At 53.5% G+C, this 18,127-nt stretch overlaps 6 protein-coding genes across 6 annotated transcripts; all 6 read left to right on the forward strand.

Moving 5' to 3' along the window:
- Positions 1–259: 259 nt before the first annotated feature.
- MYCGRDRAFT_31113 (uncharacterized protein) lies at positions 260–496 on the forward strand (the record flags this gene model as incomplete). Its single annotated transcript, XM_003847624.1, has 1 exon — positions 260–496. A coding segment is annotated over one exon (237 nt), but the record flags the coding sequence as incomplete, so codon positions are not given.
- Positions 497–2,731: 2,235 nt separating this feature from the next.
- Positions 2,732–4,671, forward strand: MYCGRDRAFT_51545 (uncharacterized protein; the record flags this gene model as incomplete). The annotated part of the gene is made up of 3 exons (XM_003847625.1): positions 2,732–2,754; positions 2,832–4,362; positions 4,417–4,671. The coding sequence occupies 3 exons, from the start codon at positions 2,732–2,734 to the stop codon at positions 4,669–4,671; spliced, it is 1,809 nt and encodes a 602-aa protein (XP_003847673.1).
- A 215-nt stretch (positions 4,672–4,886) lies between these two features.
- Positions 4,887–8,269, forward strand: MYCGRDRAFT_101921 (uncharacterized protein; the record flags this gene model as incomplete). The annotated part of the gene is made up of 3 exons (XM_003847626.1): positions 4,887–6,456; positions 6,517–6,789; positions 8,249–8,269. The coding sequence occupies 3 exons, from the start codon at positions 4,912–4,914 to the stop codon at positions 8,267–8,269; spliced, it is 1,839 nt and encodes a 612-aa protein (XP_003847674.1).
- Positions 8,270–9,186: 917 nt separating this feature from the next.
- On the forward strand, positions 9,187–10,643 carry MYCGRDRAFT_106573 (uncharacterized protein; the record flags this gene model as incomplete). The annotated part of the gene is made up of 4 exons (XM_003847627.1): positions 9,187–9,316; positions 9,388–9,910; positions 10,020–10,220; positions 10,276–10,643. The coding sequence occupies 4 exons, from the start codon at positions 9,286–9,288 to the stop codon at positions 10,433–10,435; spliced, it is 915 nt and encodes a 304-aa protein (XP_003847675.1).
- A 442-nt stretch (positions 10,644–11,085) lies between these two features.
- Positions 11,086–12,889, forward strand: MYCGRDRAFT_51525 (uncharacterized protein; the record flags this gene model as incomplete). The annotated part of the gene is made up of 3 exons (XM_003847628.1): positions 11,086–11,139; positions 11,194–12,212; positions 12,265–12,889. The coding sequence occupies 3 exons, from the start codon at positions 11,086–11,088 to the stop codon at positions 12,887–12,889; spliced, it is 1,698 nt and encodes a 565-aa protein (XP_003847676.1).
- A 1,786-nt stretch (positions 12,890–14,675) lies between these two features.
- MYCGRDRAFT_111728 (uncharacterized protein) lies at positions 14,676–16,631 on the forward strand (the record flags this gene model as incomplete). Its single annotated transcript, XM_003847629.1, has 1 exon — positions 14,676–16,631. The coding sequence occupies one exon, from the start codon at positions 14,676–14,678 to the stop codon at positions 16,461–16,463; it is 1,788 nt and encodes a 595-aa protein (XP_003847677.1).
- Between the last annotated feature and the right edge of the window lie 1,496 nt (positions 16,632–18,127).

The raw sequence follows: 18,127 nt of genomic DNA on the forward strand, positions 1-18,127 counted from the left end.
GGATGCATTGTATGCAGAAACAGTTGATAAGAATCACTCTGCGTCTCAAACGAACCCTTCAAAAAGGAAGAAGAAGACGACGAAGAAGAAGGGCAAGGCAAAGGCGACCGATTCTGACAAAGAGAATGAGGGAGATAGCTTCTCGTTTCAACCGATAACTACACCGAGCAATCCGCCTATACCGCAGCATCTTATGCAAACAACCTTCGACTCGTTACAGCCGAAGGCTGTACAGCCGAAGGTTGTTGCTGGCCCGTTAAACATAAACCGGACTAAGGAGTCTAATAATCAGCCTTCGTTCATGCCGAACAGCCAGCCTTCGTTTATGCCGAACAGCCAGCCCTCGTTCATGCCGAACAGCCAGCCTTTGTTCATGCCGAACAGCCAGCCCTCGTTCATGCCGAACAGCCAGCCCTCGTTTATGCCGAACAGCCAGCCCTCGTTTATGCCGAACAGCCAGCCTTCGTATACACCGAGCCAGCAGCACCAGCCGCCGTCCTCGTTACAACCGAATGCTCAATTTCAGCCCTAGCAGCAGTATTCGTTACCTCCGAGCTCTCAATTCCAGCCGCAATTCCAGCCGCAGCAGCAGCAGCATCCAAGCGGTCACCATTCGTTTCTACCGAACAGCCAATACCAGCCTTATCAGCCTCCGCAGTTGTATTGCCAGCTACAGCCGCAGTACTCGTTGCAGCCGAACTAGCAGTACCAACTTCCTCCTCTCGTTATTACCGAGCAGGATTATACGGTAATAACGAGGACATCTCTTCGGCTATCCTGGCCAGCCCGGAAGTCTGCATATGCTGCAAGCACTTCGTTTCAAACGCCTTCTCAGACTTAGTAGGCGCCTCGATAGCTTACTTAACGGGCTGTGTGTATCACGTTCTCGTTTACAACGTGCTTAGTTCTCGTTCACAACGTGCTTAGTTAAGGGGCAAAACGTGTCATATGGGCGTTCTGTCTGTCAGATGGGCACCTATTTTATTACGTTCTCGTCCTTAACGAGCTTATTTGGGCGGGTTTTCTATCAGATGGACGCTGTTTTTATTACGTTCTCGCCCTTAACGAGCTGATTTTATCACATTCTCGTCCTCAACGAGCTTATTTGGGCGGCCATCTGACCGACTTTTCGCTCACAACGAGGCTACATGCACCGACTTTTCGCTCACAACGAGGCCACATGCTCGGTTTTCCGGTTAGCAGACAGGACGTGAATGCTGCCTGTCACGCTCGTTAATGACGAATTGGACCCGGCCTGTCTTCTTATACCGCCGTTTCTTCGACTTCAAACCCTCTTCCTTTCTTCAACACTTACACCTATCTGAGTCTCTCGTTGAGAACGAACACTAAGATTACCAAGTCCTCTCCCTCTCCCTCGCCCTCGTTCACAACGATAGCTTCCAACTGCACTACCTGGGCCGGCTTTAACGCCCTGCCTGCCAACACCAACCGTTCGACACAAGAGAACCGCTAGATCGCCGAGATTAATAGGCAGTGGCCTAACCTTTCGAACAACCAGCGTAACCGCGTGCGCCACTACGCTATTCGCTAGGGTCCGGACAGCTGTCCTCAGCCGATTAACTCCTCCGTCGAAGGCTTCCTACGGTACGTTTATAACGAGCTCGTTTGAAACGAGCGGCTGCTAACACATAACAGGGCGTACAGCTGGCGTGGAGCTCGCGGCGTGGCCAAGTGCTATGGCTGCTAGACCGCGAATACGGCTATGCCGAGGGGCACCGACATTCCTATCGGCCGTGATAGCGAGGACTTTATGCTGTGTGGCTGTCTGTGGAAGGATGCGATAGTCGAGTACTAGGCGATTCTGTAGGGTACCTGGACGAGCCGCCAGACCAACGGCCGCATCTCGGTATGTATACCTCTTCGTTTGAAACGAAGACCTCTAACAGATATATAGAAGATAACCCGCGAAGTGCGCTCGATGCTTCGTACTTTACTCGAGCAGATCTGGGGCGGCGCGGCTGTAACGTAGCACCTGCTTCTCTCCTAAGCAGCCGTTTAGAACGAGGTGACTAACAACCGCTAGGACCTCGACTAAGACGACTAGCCTGCGGGCTCGTAGGGGGATTCCTCCTTCTTCGACACAGACGAGGCGTTTGGGGTGCTTTTTAAGTGTGATTTCTTGCTTTTACTACTACCTTGCGACGGTGTGAGAGACCGAACACTACGAACTTGCATGCTTTCGATACAGACGAGAGGCTGAGGCTTCAAAAAGTAATATTGCAACGTCCTCTATAGCCAATCTCGCGGGCAGAGCTAGGGGCGTTCGTGTGTGGAATTACATAAACAAACTCAATACCATTATCGTTGGTAACGAATACTGTGCATTCCTGTATATAACATAGAGTGACGTGTATGGCTGCCCGCAGATGAGATTCATGGCTGCCCATAGCCTCGCCGACATTTTGGCCCGTCTGCATCCGAGACTGGAACTTGTTGAGATTCGCCCCGACGCCCGAGTACCTCTAGCTGCCGCGGAGCGTGGAAGTGGAGCTCTGCCTGTTGTCTGGTCTGGTTGCTGTGTCTGGTTGCTGTGTCTGGTTGCATTCACTGCTTTTGGCATTTGCGACATTGGATCCCTTCGAAGAGACGCTCCACTTACCGGTAATGAACAGCAGGAGGAGGTAATTGAGCGATGATGGCGTGGACGAAAGAGACGGACCCAGCAACAGCCACAGCAACACCTTGAACGCGATTCAGGTCTTCGACAACCATGGGTTACGATTATGCACTCGTGTAGGTGTACCTCTCACGCCTTATCCGGTCCAACCACACCTCCATGTCAGCCATACTGACCGACATACCACTCACAGGCATGTCACCTACACCATACCGCCGGCGATCCTCCTCTCCCTCCTCTACTACCCCCTCAGCACCCGCCTCGACCTGTACAAAATCCTCTTCCTCATCACCATCGCCGTCACGTCCACCATTCCCTGGGACAGCTATCTAATACGGAACAACATCTGGAGTTACCCGCCGAATGTCGTTCTCGGATACACCATTCACTCAATACCCGTCGAGGAGGTCTTCTTCTTTGTTATCCAGACTTTCAACACCACCCTGCTATACCTGCTCCTGAGCAAGCCCGTGTTGAAAGAGACATATCTGGTATTCGAGAGCAAGAACAAGAGAGGGAGCGCATGGAGGATTGCCAAGGTCACCGGCCAGATTGTGTTGGCCTTGGGAGTGAAGAGCAGTGTGGACTTCATCCGCGCGAACGATGAGAGGACATATCTCGGCTTGATACTGGTTTGGGCCCTGCCGTTCTTGCTTTTGTTGTGGAGTCTGGCATACCAACTCATCCTCGGATTGCCCTTGACATGCACGATTGTGCCCATCGCACTACCGACGCTATACCTTTGGATCGTGGATACCCTCGCGCTGAAGAGAGGAACATGGGTGATCGAAGCAGGGACAAAGACGGGGTTTGAATTATGGTCGGGTTTAGAGATTGAGGAGGCCATCTTCTTCCTCCTCACCAACACACTCATTGTGTTCGGGCTGATCGCATTCGACAACGCTATTGCGATCTTGAATTGCTTCCCGGCGCATTTCCCTCAAGTGCCAAGTTGGCCGTCGCCTGTCCTTCTGGTCCGAGCACTTCTCCTCCCTGCGCAAACGTACGACGACGATCGGATATTGGGACTCCAACAAGCGGTTGCGCGACTGAAGGCCAAGTCCCGCTCGTTCTACCTCGCCAGCAGCACGTTCCAAGGTCGTCTCCGCATTGACCTGATCATCCTCTACTCCTTCTGCAGGGTCGCCGACGATCTCATCGACAATGCACAATCAACGCAGGAAGCACGGGACTGGCTGAAGAAGCTGAAGATATACCTCGACTTGTGTTACGGTGCAGCTACGAAGAACGCCCAGGGGCAGGTCATCGAAGCTCGGGATGTCAACCGCGGGCCGGCGACACTCTTCACCATGCAGAACTTTCCCGACGATGCGAAGTTGACACTCCTCTTACTGCCAACGAAGCTGCTCAACAAGCAGCCACTGTACGACCTCCTCAAGGGCTTCGAGATGGATCTGACCTTTTCCGACAAGAAGAGCGATGGACCGATCAAGTCGGAGGCCGACCTCGATCTGTATGGCGCGAGGGTGGCAGGGACGGTCGCAGAGCTTTGCAATCAGCTCGTGCTTCATCACAATGGCGGAAAGACGACGGAGGCACAGGCGAACCGACTCATGAAATCTGGACACAACATGGGCATTGCCTTACAATACACCAACATTGCTCGCGATCTCGGTGTTGATGCCAAACTCGGCCGATGCTACGTCCCTCCCGCATGGCTAAAGAAGGAGAAGCTCACCACAGAATCCTTCATCGACGGGCTGGTAAAGACAGTAGCTAACGCTGAACCCACGACACAAGACGATTTCTTCGCGAAGAAAGTAGCCGCGATACGGAACCAGCTCCTCGACCGCGCCTTTGCTTTTTATGAAGACAGTGTGAGTGCGATTGAGGACTTACCCAGAGAAGCCAGAGCGCCGATGCGAGTGGCTGTTGAGAGTTACATGCAGATAGGAAGAGAATTGAGGATACCAGGATACCAAGTCAAAGCAGGACGAGCGACGGTGCCGAAATGGAAGAGGATATGGGTAGCGTGGAACGCGCTGAGAGGACCGAGAGCGAAGAGCATTTGATATCCCACATATTGTTGCAGCATATAGCGTCGTAATGCAGTTGCGTGTACAGTCTCGAAATGTACCTACCTTACCCAGCGAGATCTATTCATTTGACGATCATGACTTTGACATGTGAAAGTGGAGCTCCACAGGAAGCAGCTCCGCCCACCTCCGAACGTCAAACATCTCACCATCACCATCTTCCAACATGTACCGTCTTACACGACCTCACCTCCACCAAACTTTCTCCTCGCCTCAATGGCGTCCTCCTCCTCTCCCAACCACGGTAAAAAAGCAATCGTAATCGGCGCCGGCGTAGGCGGAGTCTCAACCGCCGCCCGCCTCGCCGCCGCTGGCTTCTCCGTCACAGTCCTCGAAAAGAACTCCTTCACCGGCGGACGCTGCAGTCTCATCCACCACGATGGCTACCGCTTCGATCAAGGACCCTCTCTCCTCCTCCTACCACATCTCTTCCACGCCACATTCGCCGACTTGGGGACGACACTCGAGAAAGAGGGCGTACATTTATTGAAATGCGAACCGAATTACAACATACATTTTGGAGATGGAGAGAAGTTCACCCTCAGCACGGACTTGAGTGTGATGAAAGAGGAGATAGAAAAGTGGGAGGGAAAAGACGGATATGATCGATATCTTGCTTTCCTGCGGGAGAGTCATGCGCATTATGAATTGAGTGTGACGCATGTGTTGTTGAAGAACTTCACTTCGTTGCTGTCGATGTTGCGGATTAGTTTCTTGCAGCATTTGGTTGCGTTGCATCCGTTTGAGAGTATTTGGTCGAGAGCGAGTCGGTATTTCTGGACGGAGAGGTTGAGGAGGGTGTTTACGTTTGGGAGTATGTATATGGGTATGAGTCCGTTTGATGCGCCGGGGACGTATTCGTTGCTGCAGTACACGGAATTGGCGGAGGGGATTTGGTATCCGGTTGGAGGGTTTCATAAAGTGGTGGGGGCGTTGGTGGGGATTGCGGAGCGAATGGGAGCGGAGTTCAGACTGGAGACGGCGGTGAAGAGGATATGCGTTACAGCGGATGGGGCACGCGCGACGGGAGTGGAGTTGGAGAATGGAGAGGTTCTGGAGGCGGACGTGGTGGTGAACAACTCGGATCTGGTCTACGCATACAACCACCTCCTCCAACCTCAAGCCTACGCGGAGAGTCTCTCCGATCGACCCGGCAGCTGCAGCAGTATCAGCTTCTACTGGGCACTGGACAGAAAAGTCCCCGAACTCTCAGCGCACAACATCTTCCTCGCCGACGACTATCGCGAGTCCTTCGACAGCATCTTCAAGAAACACCTCATCCCCGACCAACCCTCCTTTTACGTCAACGTGCCCAGCCGCGTCGACTCCACCGCCGCTCCCGAGGGAAAAGACACCGTCGTCGTGCTCGTTCCCGTCGGCCACCTCACAGGCGAAGCCGCAGCATCCCACTTCTCCCAACCCGCCTCCTCACCCTCCAAGCCCAACGGAGGAACCATCAAGTCCGCCTCCCCCTCAACTCAGACCGGAATCCCTCCAACCCTTGATCAAGACTGGCCCGCCATGATCGCCCTCGCCCGCCAAACCATCATCAAAACCATCCACCACCGCACAGGCGTCGACCTCCACCCCCTCATCATCCACGAACAGTCCAACGACCCGGTCACCTGGCGGAGCGCTTTCAATCTCGACAAAGGCGCCATCCTCGGCTTGTCGCATTCCTTTTTCAACGTCCTCTGTTTCCGCCCCAGCACCCGCGCACGACGAGCTGGACCACTAGACCCTCTCCTCAAGTACCTCAGCGTACCTGGACGCGTGCTGGAAGTCGTCATCGATGCGTTCCGGCCGGGGAAAGATGTCAAGGGATTGTACATGGTGGGCGCGAGTGCGCATCCGGGGACGGGGGTGCCGATTGTGTTGGCGGGGGGGAAGTTGGTTGCGGAGCAGGTTTGTGGGGATATGGGGGTTAGGGTGCCGTGGGTGGTGGAAGAGGGGAGGGGGAAGGGAAAGGAGGAGGTGAAGAAGTTGGATCGGATGGAGAAGCCGGAGACGTGGGTGAAGTGGGTGGGGATTTTGATTGCTCTGGGGATGGTCCCTTGGATTCTAGGGTGGGTGGTTGTGTTGTTTTTGGCGAAAGTAGAGGGGATTGAGGGGATTGAGGTTGGGTTGTAGATTGTGTATGGTTGTGGTGGAGACTTGTATGGCTGCTCCATGTGCTGGGGAAGAACTGCATGCTGGATATGTTGGATATACTGAACAGACTTTCTCGAAATCCAACGCAATTTACCAACAACAAGAACACTGCGAGTGGACTCTGAACTGCTCCGAGGCTTTGCATACGCACGAGGCTACATGATGGTCCAATGCACTGTTGTAAGGTATGCTCGGCGGACGTGGACGATGACAACCCTAACCCTAAGGATACGACATCTCACCACGAATATGACCAGACCGCATCTCGCCTGAACACGAATGCGTCGACTTCTGTCACTCCATCCACTACCCCTCTCTCGCAAGCTACCCATGTCCTCTCGCAAGGGCAAGCAGGGGCAAGCTCTAGCTCTGTGCAGCTCTGTGCAGCTCTCTGTGTTTTGGGTCACGCGAGCAGGAAAGAGGGCGCGTATACAGTCGTACCTCGAAGTCTACTTTGAAGATCGACGAGCGGAGAGGAAGAGCAAGAGCTTTTTGTGGGAAATGCTTTTCTTTCTCCTTGTAGAAGGACTTGCTACAGTATTTGTTGATAGTTGATACCCACCACCACCTCTCTACCATCTCCATCCCACTCACTCTGCAATCGCGAGCGCCTCCTCCAACAAAAAGTGACCAAAACCTCAACATGCGGTGTGCGTATGTGCGGCGTACATACAGTACTCCGATCGTCGACTCCCTGGTCAATACTTCTAATCGTGCGGAGAAACACGCAATACGTGGATCCTACTTGGCGTGCGGAGAAAGAGAGGCAGTGTAAGTAGTCTACAGCGGATCCTTGTTGCTGAATGGGATGAACCATTGGGTGGTTCCACTGCGAGCGCAAGGATAGCTTGTCGAGAAGTGATGTGCTGAGTTGTGGTCACACGCACGGTTAGTTCACGGTTTGTGCGATGGTCGTGCGATGGTCGTGCGATGGAGCTGGCTGGACTCTAGTATCGGATCGGATGAGGAGGTCATTGCGCCTTACGAGCTCTTCTACTTCAGACAGCTGTCAAGTCCCGCGGAGGTGTGCTCATCTCAGATGTTGGAGGAAACGGCAAAGCAATAATAAGATGCAGCAGGCTACGTGGGTGTCGAAAGAAGAAAGGAAGATGTGGCTGGAGAATCACACGGACCGCAGTCCGCACATCGAAAGATCCCAGCCGATGGATCACAAGGATCGCAGGGATCACCGTTTTTTGCGACAGAAGGTGCTGACTTCACTCGTCTTGCAGCGAAGTTCGCCCGAATCGAATCGAATCGGGGGCGGCTCTCGTCAACGGACACAACGCCGCAAGATTTCACCAATGTCGAAGAGAAAATGCTTGACGGGTCTTGTTGCTCCGCGGGGCGTTTGCAGGTTGCGACTACCCAAAGCGTGTAGGAATTGTGGATTCTAGGTTAGGTAGCAAGCGTTGGTTGGTAAGGTGATGCACAGAGTCTCACATCTGCACAGCGAGCGGGCGGTAGGCGGTAAGGTAATTGATTAATCTCATTCAGCGGGCGGCTCGGCTGCAGTTGCGTAGTGTGTATGTGTGATATTGAATGCCACGCATGTGCTTCTGATACACGGGCCCCTCACACTTTTCGTGTGTCCCGCCTCTGCCATATTGTCATCAACAGCGAAAAAGTGCTTCTCGCGCGTTCAACCGTCCAAGACAAGCATTTTTTCTCCTGAGATCCCGCTAGATCTCCGGCAGCGCCGGCGATCTCATGTCGGTGCGGTGTGTGGAAGTTCGATGAGGAATTTAAGCTTTTCAGAGTTCAGTAGCTTGGTTGCGCCACAAGGAAGGAAGGTGTGACGGCATCATTGATCATCTGCTCACACCATGGACGGCATGGACGGGATCATCACAGCGGACGAGGATCTGGCAATCGACCGCTGCAAGTCTGTCGGTCCGAGTCGCTCCATGTAAGATGCTGCAGAGTATGGACAACACGACACGAGGGTGGAGAACAGCACATGTATTACGACTTGAGTGCGGCATGGTTGAAAGACCTCCCCGCACGGTCACAACAAAATGGGTTGTCAATGGATGATCACAACGGCCTTCGGCGGAACGACCACCGATCCTAGGTAAGGCCTGATGAACCGCACGATCCGGATCAGCTCATCATCACAGCAAGACCGCCGACTTCCCATACGATCCGGACTCGCCTACCGCAATCGTAGTCTTAGGTCGAGGTTTAATCACAATAAGGTAATCCAAGCAATGTGCGACGTCATGCCCTATCGAGCTCATCGATGTTTGTCAGATGGTCGGGTGCATCTCATTCTCACTCGCTCAAAAGCAGCTGACCGTCCACCCCCTCGCTTCATCTCTTCTTCCACCTTGCTTCCATCTTCCATTTGACGTGCTTTTCTCACCCAACTTCCTCCTCCGCCTCCAGACAAGAGTCGCCTCTGTTCATCCCACGAACAACGACAACAACAACATCGCAATGGCCGGCAACCAAGCTCTCCAAGTCAATGGTATGCCATCGCCTGATTCCACCGCCCCAACAGCCTCTCGCAGCAATACTGACATTTCTCTTCTCTCCCAGACTACCGCGTCAGCGGCGAGCCCAACCCTCCCGACATTGGCATCACTGTCCGCGGTTCCGACTGGTACTGGGCCGTCTGCGCCATCATGACCGTAGCCACCTTCGCCTTTGTCGGCCTCTCCATCACCAAGCCCCGCCAGGACCGCATTTTCCACTACATCACCGCCTCCGTCACCATGGTCGCCGCCATCGCCTACTTCTCCATGGCCGCTCACTTGGGCTGGACCGAAATCGACGTCGAGTTTGTCCGCAGCGATCCCCGCGTGGCGGGTCTCACCCGTGAGATCTTCTACGTCCGCTACATCGATTGGTTCATCACGACTCCTCTGCTCCTCATCGATCTGATGCTCACGGCTGCCATGCCGTGGCCCACGACCCTCTTCGTTGTTCTTGTCGACGAGGTCATGATCATTACTGGACTTGTTGGCGCGCTTGTCTCGTCGAGCTACAAGTGGGGATACTTCACTTTCGGCTGTGTCGCGCTCGTCTACATTGTCTACGTCCTCGTGTGGGAGGCCCGCAAGTGAGTGGCATTGAAAGCAGAAAGCAGGCAAACCATGCTCCGAGCATGCATTGTCTTGCTCTGCGCAAATACCTCAACTGCACACACTTTTACTGACATACACTCCCAGGCACGCCAACGGTGTTTCCTCCGACGCCGGCAAGGCTTTCCTCTACTGCGGTACCCTGACCGCCTTCCTCTGGACGCTCTACCCCATCGCCTGGGGTGTCGCCGAGGGTGGCAACATCATCGCTCCCGACTCCGAGGCCGTCTTTTACGGTATCCTCGACGTTCTCGCCAAGCCCGTCTTCGGTGCTCTGCTCATCTGGGGGTGAGTCTCTCTCTCCCACCACTTCACTCTCCACCGCATACTAATCTCCTTACAGCCACCGCAACATCTCCCCAGCTCAGCTCGGCCTCACCATCCGCGACTACAACGGCACCGACGCCGTCATCCACGAGAAGCGCACCGGTGTCGCTAACGGCAACACTTCCAACGTCACGCACGAGAACGCCGCTGCCAACGACTATGGCACTTCCGTTTAAGCGACTGCTTGTGAGGGCATGTTGATTGAAAGAACGAAGTGGAAGAAGGGATGAGAAAAGAAGGCAGGCATACTACTGGGCGCTTTTTCGTGCTTCAAACGAGATATCCCTTGCGTTTATTTTGCGTTTGTCAAAGATCATGAGTCACGGCTTTGTAACTTTTTTCTTCTTGTTATCATACTACTTAATTCATGATTGAGAATTAATCACTCCTCCACCATTCCCTCGCCTGATTAGCACCTTGAGTCCGTGTCGTCGCTGCTGACCTTCTTCGCATGCGTTGTTACCGTGAGCCTTGCTTGTGCTCCTGCATCTCGCAAGATGGCTGACTTTTGTCGAATAGAAACGAGCATAGCGAAAGGCAGAATGCAGCGCACATTCGCATGTCGCTTTTCGAGGCAGTGTTGGGCAGAATATACGACTGTCGTCATCTTTGAGGAGAACCATGATGCCGATTGCCGAAGAGCTTCATCCCTGACTCCTGACACCCCATGTCCACCATGATGTATGGAGCGATACGGATCGACAACCTTGTCAGGATACCGAGAGCTCCGGTCTGGAGTACAGAGATGGCCCCGGAGAGGACTTGCCATGGTGCGACGATTCGAAGGTCACTACTGTTCTCATCTTCAGCCCAGTGATCGGTCGAGATGGACTACATCTCGCACAAGCTCAGCCACCAGCCCGAGGACATCCACGAACCGGTATGAACAAGACGTCCGTACATCGGCCCCGCCACTGAACCACTTCGTCTACAGATCCTCGTCGACGCCGACAGCCCCACTCGATCACTAACCTGGCAAGAATACGCCTCAGCAGTCAAACGAATCGCCGTCGGTCTCAAAACAGCTGGTCTTCGACACCTCGACTGCGTCTGTCTCCTCAGCCGGAATGACATTTACTACTGGATCCTCGGCGACGGCGTCGCAGCAGCAGGAGGAATAATCTGTCCCATCGCCTCCTTCGCCAAAGTTGACGAAATCGTGCGACAACTCCAAACGGTCGATGCGAAATGGATCTTCGTCGAACCAGACTTGCTCGAGACCACGACCACCGCAGCGTCCAAAGCGGGTATCCCTCCTTCTCACATCTTCCTCTTCGATGCACAGATTCCGGCACCAGCGGATTTCAACCAGGACCTCACACTCTCCCACCTCCTCACCTCCGACCTCGCCGCCTGGCATCCTCCCTCTCAAGATTCCACCTCCTCCCTCCAGGAACCCTGCGTCCTCCTCTTCTCCAGCGGCACAACCGGCCACGCCAAAGCCGTCTCCCTCTCCCAAAGCGCTCTGATCGCCCGCTTCAACCTGCACTTCAAACACGGCCAGCACTTCCCTCCTGGAGAGCGGACACTCCACTACATCGCCCAGCAACACGCCAGTTCGCAAAGCGTACACAACTACGCCACTACAGGCGCGGCTCAACTGTACATCACCAGAAAACAAGACGCATCCTCAATCATTCACCTCATCCAAGCGTACGCGATCACTCGGATCATGGTGCACCCTCAAATGCTCGAGGAGATGCCCGTCGTGTTGAGGCATGGTGGTGGAGATAGAGAGATGCTGAAGTCCTTGCGTTCGGTGGCGTCTGGTGGAGGAATCGCTCGACCGCAAGCTTTAAAAGAGTTTCAAGATCTACTACAAGATCCGGACGCACACGTCTCCTCCGCCTGGGGCGCCACAGAAATCGGCTTCTCACCCGCAAGTTCAAAGTCTCAGCCAGCAATGGAAGGCTACGTCGGAATCGTGCCTCCTCCGTCCGTAGGCGAGATCATGTACGCCCTCCTTGCCGTCCCATCCTCAACACCGAACTAACACTGAGTCCAGTATCATCGACCCAGAAACCCACGCCCCCCTCCCACCCCCCACCACGGGTGAAATTGCCGTCCGCGGCCCCACCCTCTTCAGCCACTACACCTCCTCCCCCTCCACCACCTCCTCCGCATTCATCACCAATTCCCTCGGAACATACTTCCGCACCGGCGACGCAGGCCACCTCTCCCCGACATCTCCACCCCACCTCGCCGTCACAGGGCGGTATAAAGCCGTCTTCCGCGTCGGAACGGAGGACGTGATGCCGGAGGAAGTCGAGTCTGTGATCAAGCAACTCCCGGGGGTGAAGGATGTTGTGGTGACGAGTACGCCGGGGAGGAGGAGCGGGGGGTTGGAGGCGATGGCGTATGTGGTTGAGCAGGAGAGGGGGGTTTTGAGGGCAGAGGAAGTGGTGAGCTGGGTTGCGGAGAGGTTGGCGGGACACAAGGCGCCGACGGGAGGGGTGGTTTTTGTGGAGAGGATTCCGAGGAATGGGGTTGGGAAGTGCGTGAGGGGGGAGTTGGAGGGTGCGGTGGGGTTGGAGGGGTCGAGGGGGTTTATGACTGTGAGGGAAGAAGGCGGGGTTGTTTCTGTGGAGGAGGAGAAGCGAGTCGAAGAGAGATTGAGTCGGACGAACTGATATCGTGGATGAGTCTATCACAGTCTATTACAGTCGTCTAAAAGGGGACAGTCGATATTCTGCCCTTAAAGCTTCACTTCCCGCCCTACCTCCGATAGTAAGCATAAACCACATCTACCGCCGCCTTAGCCGTGTCCTCCTGCGCCTAACTCGTCGCCGCCCCGATATGCGGCGTACTCACCACTCTCGGATGGCTCCAAAGCCGCTCATACCGCTCCTTACTAGGCGATTGCTCTTCATAACAATCCAGCCCAGCACCCCAAATCAGACCCTCCTCCAACGCCGTCGCAAGGTCCTCTTCATTCACATGCTCCATGGGGTTGTCCGATGGATCTGCCGAGTCCCAGAGTACATTGGCACATTCACTGCCTCCCGCTCAAGCGCTCGAAGAGACTATGCGGGTTCCGATATTGCGGAGCATGATCATGCGGACGATGGAGTCGATATGCACCATGGCGGAGGCATAGAGACGACGAGCTCAGGTAAATTTCCATCATTGTCTTCGCTGAACGAAGAGGACGGAGGTGTTTTCCTCGACGCATGTATCCGAAGGTTGTTGTGTTTGTTCATGCCTGAGGCCAGAAATGCTTAGTCATGCTCTCCGAGATGGAACCTATGTTCCGAATTCCTTCTTCCTTCTCTTGACTCGAAGGACAATCGTTCAACCACGTCTTTGGACCATACTATCTCGGACTATTCATGCAGCCCAGCAAAGAATCCACAGGACTAATGCGTCAGTGTCTCGAAATACATGGCACAAGACCGACGACTTGGAAGCCGCCGAGTGACCCAAGTCACGCAGCTCGAATCTTGGACAACAGCTCGGTCGGAGGGAGAGAGAGTGATCTGGACGAGACAGGCGGGTTAACATGGCGGGAAGCGCGATGTTGTCGCATGTCATTGTCGTCCTAGGATTGACGATGAGGTCAAAGTGCTGAGAGGATGGAATAGTCGACAAATGCCATGGCGTCCAAGACAGATGCGGCTTCTTGTTGGGTCGTACATCTTCCCGTTCGCACTCGCTGCAGAGCACGCATGAAGTTCGTCATTATCGACGAGTCCAAAAGATGGCGAGAGTCATATGCCGATACATACCGCACTGCGGCTCCTGGAAGTTGAACGCGAACGTCTCCGCCAATGCACGGACGAGATCTGCAGGTACAATACACTACATTGCGACCATTCTGGCACGCAAAACTTCTCGAGAATCGTCCGCAGCCAAGCCGATGGACTTCAAATGCCCTACGTTACACGAATTTGGGCAGGATCCATCCAACCCCTTGCTTCAAGGCCCACTTGTTGTGCAATCGAACTGGACCGCGAGGCAAGGGAGTGCTTCCTTGGGTGATATCCCACTGCCCCCGGGCCGCTTGCAGCGGTCGTCAGGTACTCGGCCCACCGGGCGCGTCAACAACTGCCAATAAGGATCACTCGAATGCCGGGCGTTACACGAGCACTGGAATTCGGTCATGACGGCTTCAAACCCCTTGCCTCAACTGTGCAAGGCCCACTCGTCGTGGGATCGACCATGCACAGCTCGGCTAACAGAAAAATCCTGAGTGGCCCACCAAATGCACGTATCCGAAGTCCACTTCACCATGGAAAGCACATTTATGCGCACCTGCGCTTGCAAGAGCGTCGCCAAATGTTATTAAAGCTGCGTCGAGTCCTCTGACGAGGGTGGTCGCTCTGCCTGTCACATCGCAACGAGGCGTCTTTGCCAACGAACTCCTGATTCCGTTCTCTTTCCCCGCCTCCGCCTCGTTTCCGTAAACAGCCCCCTGTCATGGCGTGTCGCCCCGAAAGATCCGCCCGGACCGGCGTCTCTGGCGCTCTCCTCTCCGGTCGCCCCGTCGGCCAACTTCTCCCATCACAGCCACCACTACTGAAGCTCCCCACCGAGCTTATCGAACGCATTGCCGAAGTCACCTCTCCGTCCGACCTGCTGTCCCTGCGGCTGGTTTCCCGCAAGATCCAGAAGGATGTTTTCCAATGCTTCACCCGAAAATGCATTTCGGAGCGATCGTGCTCGGTCCTGGATCTCAACGGCCTACGCAAGCTCCAATGCATCGTCTTCGACCATCACCTCTCGCGCTACGTTCGCTCACTCACTCTGCATATGCCAACAAGATTCACTACCACTATGCAAGGCACTGATAGGAAGGAGTATGCTCCCGACATGAGGGAAGCGCTTCAAGAGGGCCCTGTCCATCAGCTTCAGATCGTTACTATCCTGAGACAGCTCAATATGATCGGACGTTGTTGGCTGTCTTTGAATCTCACGAGCCGGAGACAGATGTTGCAGCTGCCCTACATTGTGGGATCTGCCGGCGATTGCACTTCCGACAAGATGTCAACATGGGAGCTGTGCTCGGCATACCCTTTCGTGCAACCACCATCGGTGCTAATACCGTTCACACGATTCGTTGGAAATGAACCCATTTCGGCAGGACTGGCTGGCGCATCGATGGCGTACTCCTCTGCCTATCACGACTTTCTCGAAGCCGTAGTGAATGGAGCAAGACACTGTATCCACGACATCAAAATCGACGACCTGCGGACCATCGACGTGCGGTTGTTATTATTGAACTTCGGCGGGACAGGCGAAGACAGCCCAGTCCAGTCATTCGCCAGCCTCCAGACACTACATCTCGTATTGACCACTCTGGCCGATGACTGGCAGGATTCTACTCTGTCAGTTCCCCGGGCCTCGAGATCGGCACTCTGGAATTCCCAGCATGCCATGCTTGCTCTCGGCGCTCAAGCAAACACCTTCCATCTGCATGGCTCGGACACCATGTACAACTCGCTGTACGACGTTCGCTGGCTGCCCGACGCAATCTATGTCACGGATATCTTGATGTCCAGCGCATTCCACAATCTGACAACGTTGTGCCTCCACGGACTTCCTCTCATACCCTGGATCTTCATCTCGGTCGCCCTTGAACACCGCGATACATTGCGGACATTGAAACTGCATGACATTTTGCTTCATGGGAGATCCTGGAGATTGGCCTTTATGTATCTTGGTTCACACTTCCAAGCTCTGGACAGCGTGTATTTTGAAAATCTTCGGGCTCAACGTGACCACCGACCTGACCATGAGGGGGAGTTCTGTCCTCTGATGTTCGACGGAGCAGCGCGTCATTACCCAGTGGAATCTTCTCCGGCAGTCCGCTATTGTATGCCACCTCGACCAGACGATCATGTGCTGCAAGTCCAGGGAGTACAGCTTGTAAAAGAAATTTTGTGCAAGCTGGCTGTCGACGACAACTACTACTGCTATCATGACGACTGCAGCGATTGCGCTCTCGACCACGTCGGATTCGACCACGTCGGATTAGACCCCATTTGCGAAACCCTCGCCGACTTTCGGTCTTCGTTCGCGATACCTGACGGCTCCGATACGAGCGGGTACGGACAATTCATCTCCAGACACTGCCCCAGCTTTCCCGCGAACCTGAGATCGAGGGTTCAACACTTCCTTGGGTTCCCTATACCCGACTTCGGCCTACCTATCGGTCATGGATCTAGGTTCTTGATGTCCGGACTTCAGTACGGCTGGACCATTTGAGTGATGGGTGATGGTTGCATTGCTTCATCTCAGCGACGAAGATGGCTGACGCATGCCGAGCGGTTTCTGTCGGGTTTGGGCTGGTCAATACGCAATATTGTTTTTCTTTTTGGGCTATAGGTGTTCATGCGGCGCATTTCAGGTAATAATGGAATGGACACTTCCCTTCCTACTTCTCATGATGATCGTGTGGGAGCTACTTCAATCATAACAGTGTTCAAAAACACCAAAAACCTCGCTCAGGTTTACTTGAACCCTTGAAGCCTTAGGCACCGTTTTACTTGAAGGCTCGTTATTATCATATAACTCGCTCGTTTTAGTTAGTCTATATAGCTTAAGGGCCTCCGCCCTTATAAATGAGTATTATTCTTTTTCCGCTTTTTGATCATCTGGTAGCTAAGAGCACTTAAGGCGGCTCCTTAGCCGTCTTACCGGCTAGCTCTGCTACTTAAGGGTTAGAGCTGGCCGGATGCTCGATTTATTGCCTATTTAATTAAACTAGCTTAAAACGACTCTAGTTTAAGACCTCCTTAGACCTATAGACTATACCGGACCTTCTACTTAGACTATACACCTAACTAGAAGTACCGGGTTTTCTATAGCTAGGGGTCCTATATATAGCGATTTACTCGGCGGTGCTATATATGCTAGATTGCTAACTTCTACTTAAACGTTAACGCAAAACTCGTTTTGCCTTAAGTTTAAGACTTAAAGTATAGAATTACCGCACTTAAAACTAGTTACCTAAACACTTAAAGCGCGCCGTATTTAAACACGATAATAGCTAGAGCTGCCTAGCCGCTTAAGGAACTACAAGGAGGAAGTTATAACCCTTTAAGTTACCGGAAGCAACAATAATAGCAACTTAATTTAGTTCGATTAACAACCTATCCTACTAAGACAAGATGTCCGTTACTAGCTAAGCCGAAGGAACTATAGAGCTTCCTTCCTCCTACGACTTAAACCTAACAGTCGCTAAAGGAGAAAGGCTTAAGGGAGATAAGTAAGGCTATCTAAGCCTAATTAACGAACTTAATCGCATTAAGGAACGAGGTAGCAATGCAGGGGCGGCACTATCTACTACTGCTCGTCTCTTCCTTAAAGGAGATCCTTAGACGGATCCCCTAGCTCCACTTAGAGCTAATGTTACCTTCCGAACTCCTACTTAACTAAGCCGACCTGCTGCTGCGAATAAAGGCTTAGGCCCTACTCGTTTTAGCGAACATATAGCCGCCTTAAGGGAGATAGAGGAACATATTAATCGACTTAAAGCGGACTCTATCCGACTTTAAGCCGAGAACGCCCGCTTGTCCTAGGAGCCTGTTCGAGCAGGATCTGCCAACAGGCCTATCCGGGGACTAAGCAAGCTAGGAGCTGTACGGTTTAAGCTATCCCTATATCGAGGAGATGACCCTAGACACGGCTTAAGTGACGATAAGGGACCAAGTCGTCCCTATCGCTATACGTCTAGAACACTAGGTAGGGATACAACTCCCCTTAATTCCTTAGATACTTCTATTAAGGCTTCCGTCCGGGTACTAGAACTATACTAGGGAGACACTCGAAACAACGCTACTAATATCTGGGTTAGGTCTATAGAGCGTTACTTAAGGTCTTAGATTGCCCTAAGATAGAGGGGTATCCGCCTATCCGAAGCTAACCTT

Source organism: Zymoseptoria tritici, chromosome 13, assembly GCF_000219625.1.
Source record: "Zymoseptoria tritici IPO323 chromosome 13, whole genome shotgun sequence".
In the NCBI taxonomy this organism is placed as follows: Eukaryota; Fungi; Ascomycota; class Dothideomycetes; order Mycosphaerellales; family Mycosphaerellaceae; genus Zymoseptoria; species Zymoseptoria tritici.